This window comes from Saimiri boliviensis, chromosome 9, assembly GCF_048565385.1.
Source record: "Saimiri boliviensis isolate mSaiBol1 chromosome 9, mSaiBol1.pri, whole genome shotgun sequence".
Taxonomy (NCBI): domain Eukaryota; kingdom Metazoa; phylum Chordata; class Mammalia; order Primates; family Cebidae; genus Saimiri; species Saimiri boliviensis.
In genome coordinates, this window is record NC_133457.1 from 19,944,628 (window position 1) to 19,957,084 (window position 12,457).

The 12,457-nt window shown below is 35.6% G+C and overlaps 2 protein-coding genes across 2 annotated transcripts in view; one reads left to right on the forward strand and one right to left on the reverse strand.

The window, feature by feature from the left end:
* Window positions 1–12,457, reverse strand: part of SSR3 (signal sequence receptor subunit 3) — a 270,342-nt gene that overhangs the window by 140,118 nt on the left and 117,767 nt on the right. The gene's annotated exons all lie outside the window — the stretch shown is intronic.
* Window positions 1–12,457, forward strand: part of TIPARP (TCDD inducible poly(ADP-ribose) polymerase) — a 31,456-nt gene that overhangs the window by 2,832 nt on the left and 16,167 nt on the right. The window contains exon 2 of the mRNA XM_010335745.3: window positions 186–1,143. Within this exon, the coding sequence (XP_010334047.1) occupies window positions 227–1,143 (917 nt within the window). The 5' untranslated portion in view covers window positions 186–226. The remainder of the gene's footprint in view (window positions 1–185; window positions 1,144–12,457) is intronic.

A 12,457-nucleotide genomic window follows, 5' to 3' on the forward strand; every position in this document is an offset into this window, starting at 1 on the left:
GGATAGCCTTGGGTGCTTTGGAGCCTTAATTTCTCAATAAAATTTAAAATTGACCTGTAAAAATTAAATATAGTATAAGTGGAATGGTTTCAGGTAGTCAGGACAAAAGCAAAACATTTTAATGAATGAATGAAATCCAGTTACTGTCAGTTTGTAAATGATCATATTCCTTCCTTTCCTCATAGGATTTTTAGACTCTGAGGAGCAGTTGGAGCTAATCCACATCATGGAAATGGAAACCACCGAACCTGAGCCAGACTGTGTAGTGCAGCCTCCCTCTCCTCCTGATGACTTTTCATGCCAAATGAGACTCTCTGAGAAGATCACTCCATTGAAGACTTGTTTTAAGAAAAAGGATCAGAAAAGATTGGGAACTGGAACCCTGAGGTCTTTGAGGCCAATATTAAACACTCTTCTAGAATCTGGCTCACTTGATGGGGTTTTTAGATCTAGGAACCAGAGTACAGATGAGAACAGCTTACACGAACCTATGATGAAAAAAGCCATGGAAATCAATTCATCATGCCCACCAGCAGAAAACAATATGTCTGTTCTGATTCCTGATAGGACAGATGTTGGGGACCAGATACCAGAAGCCCATCCTTCCACTGATGCTCCAGAACAAGTGGTTCCAATCCAAGATCACAGCTTTCCACCAGAAACCATCAGTAGGACAGTGGCAGATTCTACACCAGGGCACTTTCAGACTGATCTTTTGCACCCAGTTTCAAGTGATGTTCCTACTAGTCCTGACTGCTTAGACAAAGTAATAGATTATGTTCCAGGGGTTTTCCAAGATGACAGTTTTACAATCCAGTATATTTTGGACACCAGTGATAAGCTGAGTACTGAGCTCTTCCAGGACAAAAGTGAAGAGGCTTCCCTTGACCTCGTGTTTGAGCTGGTGAACCAGTTGCAGTACCACACTCACCAAGAGAACGGAATTGAAATTTGCATGGACTTTCTGCAAGGCACTTGTATTTATGGCAGGGATTGTTTAAAGCACCACACCGTCTTGCCATATCATTGGCAGATCAAAAGGACAACTACTCAAAAGTGGCAGAGTGTATTCAATGATTCTCAGGAGCACTTGGAAAGATTTTACTGTAACCCAGAAAATGATAGGATGAGAATGAAGTATGGGTATGTATTTATAACAACTTGTAGAACTGTCGTTAAATGCTATAGAGAAGGTAAAGAAGCTACAAGCTTAGTAGGGTGGTTTCTTTCAGTAGTAACAGGTTTTCTTTTTTTCACTATTATTCTTTTGACTGTGCTATCCTGATTTTTCATGGTGGGTGAATGCAGGCTATTAACTCAACCAGACAATGAAGGTTTTATGATTTGAACAGTTCATATGCCACTCAGTTCAATGTGTGTGTGACTGAGAAATTGCATATACATTGAATACTGTGAATAAAATACTGCTTTAATCATACAAGGAAAGCTGGCTTTTGAAAGAAAGTCTGGTGAATCTTACTATAACATAAATAATGAACACCTAATTTATCTAATTTTAAAGCTCTGCATATTGAGTAGCTCTTATTTTTTAAAGAAAAATAGTCTTGCTGAGAGATGTTTGTGGCCCTCTTCATTTTGAATGGTATAAACATCTTTTCTGTGAATGATTTAGAAGTTCCTCCCATACTTCTGGATCTTTTATTAGTTTCCTTGAAGCTTTTACCATTAAGTTTCTATTATAGATAAAATAAATTTTTCCACAATTTAGGGTATTTTTTTAAAACCTGGAAGAGTCCTTCAACAATCACTGAAGGGATGAATTTATGTTAATAGGTATGCTTATTACTCAAACAATAATCCTTGGGTTTTGGTATGCAAGATGTGTTATATACATAGCTCAGTTCTTTTAGTATAGATTCTAAGCAGTATTCACTGGCAAGGAACTGATACTTCCATATCTGAATTCTTCTTTAAACTTTAAAATGAAGAAAATGATACAAAGTTGCTAGTGCAAAAATAGCTGTATAATAAGCATTAATCTTTGTGTCTCTAAGTTATTTCTCCTGTGGCATAGAAGGAGTTAAAGTGCATGGTATGAATAGCTATTTGTGTATGACCAAGAGTAAGGATTAAAATTAAAAGAGAGATAAGAGGACTTCTGTCCATGCTCCCTGACTAGGAAGGCCATGAGGGCAACCTAACAGCTTCATAGATAATGAGTGGCCTGGTGTAGTACTGAGATGCATGACCCATATTGGGAGGGGGAATACACTGAATATACCATCCCAGAAATCCAGGAGAAAAATCTTCTTTGAGAGTCATCTTTGTAAACCAACAGATATGTTGGTTTACACTACCCAAGTATCTAGAGAGTCAGCAAATGGTGGCAGTAAAGCATTTCCAAGTTGTCTGATTCTGGTAGTCTTCATGTCAACCTTCTGAATTCTGACTGGTGCTAGAGTATTGCTGGCATTCAGAAACTTGTTCTCCCCCCCACCCCCCACCCCTTTCTATTTATCTTGTTCCCATTCAGTAATGGGTAAATTGTTGTCTTTTAATAATTTTACTATTTCAGTTATATAGTGCAGAAATCCATGTGTCTTTTTAGCAACTTAATTATCATGAGACTAGAACATCTTGTGTTTCAAAAGGGAAGTGTGGAACAAGAAGAGAAACATGATAATGCCCAAATTCCAAAGTATTACATAGACGACCCAATGAGATAAAACAGGTCATATCAAGAGTGTAGTTTGCCTGACTATAAATGTATTATCTTGATAATATATTATACTCAAGATTATACCTTCCTTCGGTAGTGAAAATCTTATACAGCTAAGTACTTTTAACTTATTTTTTAAGCCAGCATTGGAAGAAATAAAAATGTTTTTCCATTTTATCTTAAAAATCTTTATAATAAGGTATTGTCCAAAATCTCTGTTGCCCATGAGCTAGCAATTCTAATTGCTATGTCAAGGGTAATTAATTTTATATATACTCTCAAAGCTACTCTAATCCTTCTATCTCTAGATTGCAAAACTGTGCAGAACAGTGGCTCCCAGTTCACCCTCATGAAGCAAATTTCCAGTCTGCTGAGTACTTCAGCATCTTAGTACATTAAGTTTCTATCTGTTTGAATTGGTCAGGAAGAAACTAGCAGGATTACTGGCCAACACATGACATTCTGTTACCATGAGAACAAGGCAAGACAATCATTTTGATCCCAGAAAATCCAGGAATTCTTAGGTCAGGAGCATATGGGTATTTTTTTATCCTTTGTTAAGATTATTTTACTTAAGAATAGACATAGATATGGGCCCATAAGCATGCATTGTTGTATTATGAGGTAGTTGCAATGGGTGCTTGATTTCTGAATCAGTTTTAGTGTAGTAAACTAATGTTTATCTGACACTTGGGAGAAGAAAAGTATGAGTGAATTATTATAATTACCATTGCTCCTACTACATTGTTAGTGGTAATAAGTGGTCCTATCCTGGGAAAATAGCAAAAAGTATTAACTGTTAAATTACTAGTAAAGTGAGGTTCTCTGAAGATTACAGGAAGAAATGTTGTAGTATATAGCAGATAGCTAAGTGTCGAAAGTTAGGCTTTTGGGAAGTTGACCTGTGGTCATTGCAACCTGGTTTTCCTTGTATTCCAAAGCGATGTTGTGTTTCCTGGCAACAAGATGCAGATAACGGCATGTTGAGCCTTGCTGAGAGACTCACAAACAAGCTGGAGCAGCCCAGGTTCACATGGTTACCACATTATTTGGCTGAAGCTATTAATCTCTGTGGTCAGGCCTGTAAAGCTGGTCTATCTGTGCAGATTGCACATAACCAGGAAGTGTGTGTTCAGCTGTGTATATGTCCAAGTTGGAACCAGCAGCCTTTGGATTCAGAAATAATGAATAATGAATGGCAGTTGTTTATCCCACCATTTTCAGTAGTTTATATGGCTTGGTAAATCATTATTTTCTATATCCATAATATCTTAATTGTGTGATACTTAAGGAAAGTTCATAATTCTGGGCATCTAGCAGAGACAAAAGTTCATAGTTTCAAACTGTACAGATAGAATTCTTTATTTTGCTTTGCAAATGTATTGGATTTAATGCCTAAATCTAAATTAGATGTGTAGTGTTCATTTTGTTCTCAGGAATGAAATTGGAGGGGAAGTTAAACTAACTGGTTAAGTTCACAGGACCTTTCTAACTTTTTAGTCAAGATGCTTAGATACTAAAAACACGTTAAAAAAAGGCTTCCAATAATACATGCTTATTTGATTCCTTGAAATGAAATTATGATGTAATCCCACTTTGCTTCCATTCTTTTGTACATCTACAAATGTTTATTACCAACATCAACTGAATACTAGTGTGTATGAACTTCCCAGATAGATGCTAAGGCTTCTTTTTTGCACATGAGATGAGCCTTGGAGAATTTCCAAATTCCAAATATGCAGTTGAGAAAATAACATTGAGTGTTGTGTTTTCGATTAAGAAAACACAGTCTCGAACAGTGCAGGCACTCATCCTTAGTAGACAATAACATGGGATGGCAGAACTAAGCAGTTTTAAAAGAAACTTGCACACTGTGTGGAGTATTCTTGTGGGTAATTGAAATTATGGAGGTTTTGCAAATCTCTTTAGCAGACAAGATCACCATTAGTTTCATATTATATTCGTTTTAAATAGTGCCAGAACAATTTTCTTCACCCATCAAGAAGGGACACACTGCAAATCATATTTTGGAGGCTACCTGCAGGTGCACATATGATTAATGATTATTTCTAATTCTGAATTTATTGAAAGAGAGTGGGGGTGCAGAAGAAAATGGAAAGTTGCAAACCCTGAATCCACTATTAATTTTTTTTCAGAGGACAGGGTTTTTTTCTTTTGGGATTAATGCTTATTGATAAAAGAGGGAGTTTTACTTGCTTTAAGGCTTAAGGCTGGAGTGTTATCATAGTTATAGTTGCTGAGTGATTTTGATTGCTAATTGCCCTTGGAAGTCTTTATTTTTAAAATCTGCCCAAGGGACAGTACCATTAGATGACTTCACAGAAACTCTGTATAAAGAGAAATGTATATTAATGATCATAAAAAACATACACTGTTATAGTCCCTGTATGACTTGCATAGTGAATTAGCTAAACTAGAGCAAGCTCCTGACTGAACTTTACTGGAGTAGTTAAATTAGCCAAGTTAGCGTTGGCATGCACAGCTGTGATGATGTATGAACTAACTCATTATGTGTTATTGATAACACTGGAGAGAGAAGAACAGCTGAAACTTACTATGCCTTGTGACTTTTTGGTATTTCTTGAATATACACAGCTGGATAAGTTTAAATTTATTTTAAAAATTCCTGTCTAAGAGAAAGAGAGAGCTCCATAAGCAAGAACTGTGTTTGAAGTGACTTTGAAAATGTGTGTCTTGTGCTTTAGGATAAAGCAATCCAATGAATTATTTTTTGTACTTCTTTATGCTATTTACATATGAAATAAAACTAATTGGCTTCTATCTATACTAATCCAGAGAAGTTACTGGATGTGTGTAGAGCTATCATGGGAATCAGTAGCAATCATTCATTTATTCCCTTTCTGTTTTTTTATCAAGCAGATTAGACTTTTTGAAGCAGCTGTCACCTGGCTTCAGGTGGGGTCATTCTTTTCCTGATATATTTATGGTAATTAAAATGAACCTTGCCAAAAAGATTTATAACTTTTAAATCAGAGGAAATAGGTTATACAGTTATGTGGCATTCCCTAAAAATATGACATGATACAGTATGTATTTTATTAAGTTGAATCCAAAGCTCTTACTTTTTATTGTAAGAAAAAAGGAATACGAGTTGAATACCCCTTACTCAAAATTCTTGGAGACCAAGTGTTTTGGATTTTAGATTTTTGAATATTTGTGTGGTACCCCGGTTAAGCATCTGAAATCCTAAATGCTCCAGTGAGCATTTGGGTATCATCTGGGTGCTCAGAAAGTTTTGGGTTTGAAGCATTTCTGATTTTCAGATTTGGGGTGCTCAATTTGTAGTAATAACTATTCAGCTTTTAAAGCTTTATTCTGCACAAAGTGACATAGTGGGCATGCCAAAAAAAAAAAAAAAAACCCCGCTACTTTTGACTGGTAACTCTGTTGTGTCCCTGTAAATCTATTTCCTAATGTTATACTAGAATTTCTAGATCATAGATTTACAATCTACCATAAAGCAAAGATAAACTTGATAAGTTCTTTTGTGTATTTCTAATCATGGTCAGTGATCCTCAGTTTTATTCTGGGTTTGGGTGCTATTCCTAAAGGGTAAAGCAGTATGTAGTCCTTAGAAACCTTGACTACTCAAGGAATGCTACAAAAAAATATAGTCATTTGAGATTATGACTTTCTTTCCATGGTCTCTTTTATTTTTATTTATTATTTCCTGATTTGAGACGGCCAGATTCTGTATCCTCTGTCTGATGGTGATGATTCTATACTGCATATAAATAAGGACCTTAAGTCCTCTTAACCTTGGTCAACAACCTTAATTATCAGTCTCCAATTTGTGAGTTGCAGTTGCCTTTTTGTAGAAGGAAAACTTAGTACATGTGTATATCATTTTTTTGCAAAGGAAAAAACAAATATATTTTGAATTGCAAGGTAGTTACTTTGGTACAACTTGTCTGGCTAGTTCAAATTGCACATTGTCAAATTTTCGAAAGAAACTCATGTTGTAAAAGTAGTAGAATTTCTTTTTCATAGTAAGATTGGGGTCTTAAGTCAGTTTGAGAGATTTTTTATCTTTGAAATATATCACAGTACTAAAGGTTGAGCCATTTTGTTTCATTCTGGGTTTGTTTCATTCAGCCTGAGATCTTGGTTTTTCTTCTACTTTGCAATACCTTAAACACAAACTGTACAAGGAATAAAATGCTTCTGAAGTTCACCATTTCTAGAAGCAGACAAGCCACATTTTAGATATGAAGGAATTTCTTTAACAAAACTAAATAGGGCTTATTTTTATATTTACATATTGTTTATCACAGTGCTTTCTAGGGACTGAGAATTATACTGTACACTGACTCACCCCAATTTAAAATTTCTTCCTTCAACCGTTAAACCTAAACCAGTCCCATCCCTGAAACAGTAACTGAAAGCTTTAAATTTTTAATATAGATAATTCCTTGTTAACAGGGAATTTAAAGTTACAAGTGGTAGGTTTTGGAATACATTTTGAAATTTTTGAAAATTAAGAATTTTATGTAAGATAAATTCTGTTTGTGAAGATTTATATTCAATGTGTGAAGAGGACAGTATTGCAGACTTAAGCTAAATATAATCAATTCTGTATTTAGGATCTCAAATTTTAGAAGTTGATGACATTAATAAACTTCAGATTATCATTTGTGAAACTTCCAATTTTCCCTTGCTGACCTAGCTAGTCACTGTTACTAAGGCAAGCATAGAAGACAGTTAACTAAGCATTCCTATTTGCCATTTCCACACAACAAAATGTGTCTGTCTCCCGGATCTTTCTTGCTCTATGCTGTTTACTTACTGGTAACACCCACTTGACCAGTGAAGAACCTTTGCATGGTCATCACAATGACAGGACAAGCTCTTACAAAAGTGAGAATGCTAGAGCTACTACTCCTTTTAACCTTCTGCAGAAACCAGTGACTTTCAAATATGTGTACCACAAAAAGTTGTGTAAGGAGTGTATGAGAATCTCCCATAACTAAGTTGTCTGAGGAAGAGTTCAGTAAATTTGTATTCTTTATGCAAATTGAAGTCCTCTGTTTTGGTGTTGTTGCTTCTAAGTATAAGGAAGGATTTGTGAATAATCTTATGACGAAACAGTACATCTTGTAATCATTGGAAAGTATGTTTAAGCTACACTTACAAGAATTTCTGTTCATTACATTAGCTTTTTTTTTTCTTTTTTAACTAATTGGAATTCTTAAATTGTCCCACTTATATGACATAGCCAGAGAGTTTGGATGATCATCTTTGGACTAAATTTTCACCAGCACTTGAATAGTCAGTGAAGAATGGCAAGGGTGGAGACCAAAGGGTGAACTTTGCTTGCAGTAGTGCATGTGCTTTCAGAATCTTGCATGCACCATGATTTCACCGTTCCTTCAGCTGATCAGGTTGTAGAGAGGGCGAACGGCACAAAATACTCTAAATATTAATTTCCTGATGTGGTTGGTCTTTGGTTTCTGACTGTCACCTGGTTTAGCTCTTTCACTTCCAGGCATTTAGAGAGTAAAAATTAGCACAGGAGAAACACTGGGTTTGCCTTCTAAGTTTAATTATTCCTCCTAACAAAAGAAAGACATCCTTGATTCTGGGCAGAGTATGTGAAACAGAATCGGGGTAAAGTATGTGAAACAGAAAGGAACTTTGCTTGCTTGCTTTCTGACATTTGGATTATCCAAATGCTGGCAGACATCAGAAGCATTATGTAAAGTGAAAATTTGTTACTCGACTGTCTTAACTAATTGATAAAATTGAATCTATCAGAGAAATTCGGCTTGTAGAATCCAACTCCTTCAGAAAAGTTAACAATTTAAGACTATGTTGAAAGGTATTATCATAGTTTATAAAATCTAGACAATAAAAAGACTCCTTGTCTTTTCTATAGGAAGTCTTTTTCTCCAGAAATTTGTTTAAAGAACTATCAGAGTAATGAATTCTCTATATAGTTTACTTGTATGCATTCAGATCTCTAGTCTGTTGAAAGCTACTTACTCATCTCTGGGTCCTTAGCATCAAAAACATAATAAGTCATCAATGAATATATTTCTGATTCATTGATTAGTTCATCTGGACTAATTGGGGAAAAAACAAAGCTAATAGGAAATTCTGAATAAAAACCATTTTGTGGGGATCATTTGTAATTTAAAAGTCAAAGCAGAAATAAATTAGCTAATAGTTTATATCTTACTAGACATTATTAGAAAATATTTTTATGATAACTAGTATTTCATTTATGTGTAAATGAGTGCTGAATTGAGATTATTTGAAAGCAACTTATTTTTAAGTAATTTTGTCATTTATAGTATTATTTTATATTTATGTAGAAAAATTTGATAAATTATTATCCGTTTTTAAAGGATGTCAAATTCTATATCCAAAATATTGAATTAACTAGTATTTGTGCCTTGAATACATGGGAGACATTTTTTATTGTTTACTTTGAGATAAGATAGAAACCTCTCAGTTTTAAAAATATTTTTCTTAACAGAGGAGATATCTACTCTTCTTTATAAAAATTAGTGATTGCATAATTTAAGGTAGTATAAAGCATACTACTATTTTAAAAACTAGCCTGTGCCTTCTATCCCAGCTATTCTTACAGAAATTAAGTTTCACTTTCTTATCAGGCCATGGTTGAGAAGTATGTCTCACGTATAGTACTTTCTGTGATCCCAGGACATGTGACTGATCTTGAGTAAAAGTTAAGGCTTTTATGACATTTCTACTAGGTGCAAAACCTACTAGGTACAAAAATAGTAGGTTTTTTTTATTCAAGACTGATCTTGAATAAAAGTTAAGGCTTTTATGACATACCTGCTAGGTGCAAAAATTTAATCCCGCACCACTATAATAGCAGTGAGATCTTCTGATCTCATAAGTATAATTTTTATTTATGAAATATTTTAGATTTATCCATATCTTACTGGAAAGTCTTTTTGTGTTCGTTGCTTTGATCTGTAGTTTTGTAATAACAAACAAACAACAAAAAGTCAGCATAAGAGTATTTTAATAGGTTCTTTTCCTTCAGTAGATATTGTAATTTGCTTTTAGTGGGTGCATTGGGGCCAGTGGACTTCATTGTATAGTATTATTTATTAGGGATTTAACAAACATCTATGTGTATTCAAATGGTCATGTCTTAGTATCAATGTGTTTTGAGAATAAGCTGTTATATTTGTTTAGTTCCCCATACGCTTTTGGAGAATATACGGTTGAAAAGCTTAAAAACATATTATCTTTTCATTTAGGAAATTTACCTGCCTCTTTCTTCTCCTATCTCTTATCCTCTCTTTTTCATTTCATGGAGTTCACATCTAGAATGACTTTTTTTTTTTTTTAAGGCAAAGTCTCACTCTGTTGCCCAGGCTGGAGTGCAATGGTGTGATCTTAGCTCACCACAACCTCTGCCTCCCAGGTCCAAGTGATTCTCCTGCCTCAGCCTCCCGAGTAGCTGGGACCACAGGCGCTTGCCACCACACCCAGCTAATTTTTTGTATTTTTAGTAGAGGCAGGGTTTCACGGTGTTAGCCAGGATGGTCTCGATTTCCTGACCTCATGATCCACCCGCCTTGGCCTCCCAAAGTGCTGGCATTACAGGAATGAGCCATCGCGCCTGGCCTAGAATGACTTTTAAGACCACAGATGTCTAACAATTTTTGAATCAGACATGAGGTTTGGCACACAGATAAATGTGAATTCAAACAACATTCTTCTCACTAACTTGCTGCCTTCTTGGAAGCAAGAATTTCCAAGATGTCTCAGGAGGTACCAAGGGAGCAGCAACATAGAATTTTGCCTAATAATCACTTATTAAAGAAGTGATCCTGAGAAATGCATTGTATCTTAAGGTGGGGAACACTTTTACCTACTCAAAAATCATTTGAGGTATTTAGATAAATCCATGATCCGAGTTTTATGTTAATAGTTTTACAGTGTCATAGTGTAATTAAGTATAGAATTTAACCTCTGGGCACGGTAGCTCATGCCTGTAATCCTAGCATTTTGGAAGGCCAAGGCAGAATGATCACTTGAGACCAGCCTGGACAACATGGTGAAACCCTGTCTCTACAGAAAAATACAAAAATCAGCAGATGTGGTGGGGCATGCCTATAGTCACGGCTACTCAGGACACTGAGGTGGGAGAATAGTTTAAGCAACGGAGGTCAAGGTGGCAGTGAGCCTAGATGGCGACACTGCACTCCAGCCCGAGTGACAGGAGACCCTATCTCAAAATAAATAAATTAATTAATTTAAAAAAGTGAAAGAAAAAGAAATTTAATCTCTGGTGAATATTAAAAGATGTTGCTTTGGATATAAGCATTCATAAATAAGTTTTATTGCTCCACCCCCCGCCCCCCAACAGCCATGTACTACTTTGAGGCAGTGTTAGCAAAAATCTTAATTAGCAACAGAATAAATGATAGTTTTGGTATCATTTTTATTCAGTTTTCTGAATACATTATTCTGAATTCATACTTTTCTACACACAGTTTTCCCAAAATATGTTGGTATTGTGTGTGTCATGGCTTTGATTCTCATCACCTTGTAACATATTTGATGGGATATAAGCTGCCAGATACTCCAGCATTGCTAAATGAGTTCCTGGAACTATCAAAGCCTAGTATCAAAAGCCAGCTATATTTTGTTCACCTGTAAAATTGTTTTAGCAGCAACAAACATATCTCATCTGTCATAACTGTCTCAAACCAGTAGCAGAACCTCAATACTCTCAATAAATTAAATTGCATTTAATCTTTATCCTTCTATCATTATGACCCTCAGTTTTGGGAGACATTTGCACTTTACATCATAGTAATAAAAGGGCCCACTAATTGTATGTGATGAGTCTACCTGATTAGGGTGGGTATTAATTAATTTGAAGTCACAGGCTTATGCTTGTAGAAACCAGTTAACTCTTACAGGCAGAAAGCCAAGGTTCTGAAGTTTAACTGAGCTGGTTAAAACTGTACCGAGTGTAGGGTCCAGAAAACTTTGTATTTAGTCAGCCTATGCCAACGTCTGAGTCTGTGTTTTATTTCTATTACCTTCCCACTTAAATATGTGGTGTGTCTTGTAATTTCTTGTTAATAGCACCATTACCCAATCACCCAGACCAGAAACATGGGGCATCCTAGTCTCTTTTCACTCTCTTCTGTCCCACATGTAATAATCCTTCATGCAGTTAAATTCTAACTCTTAAATACCTCATATCATCCCTGCATTGCCTCCTTAGTCTTCTGTCATCATACGTCTCATGTGGAGTTCTAACAGCTATAGATGGCTGTTCATAAAATAATATTGATGAATATCCTAATATTTAGCAGATGAATGGTTTTCTCTATCTGTCCAGTGCTAAAAATAAATAATTATTTATAGAAGAAATCATTATTTATACCACTACAATTGGAGTGACCTTTATAAAGACAAATCTGGACCCTCTTGAAAATTCACTGGTGTTTCCTACTGCCCATAGAATCAAGTCCTAACTTCTTAACACAGTAAACAAAGCTCTTAATTATATGGCCCTAGCCAACTTATCCAGTCCAGTTTTATCCCTTACCTCTCATAGATACATATACCTTGACCTCCCACATGAACTGGGTGTGCCTCTTGCACACTATTCTTGTGTGCCTTGCTTGGTTAGCTTCTTCACATGGAGTCACTCTGCATGTGGTGTCCCACTTCCCACTGTTTGCCTGGTAGCTAGACTTGGCTCACATTTTATCCACTCTGGGACGACTCCTG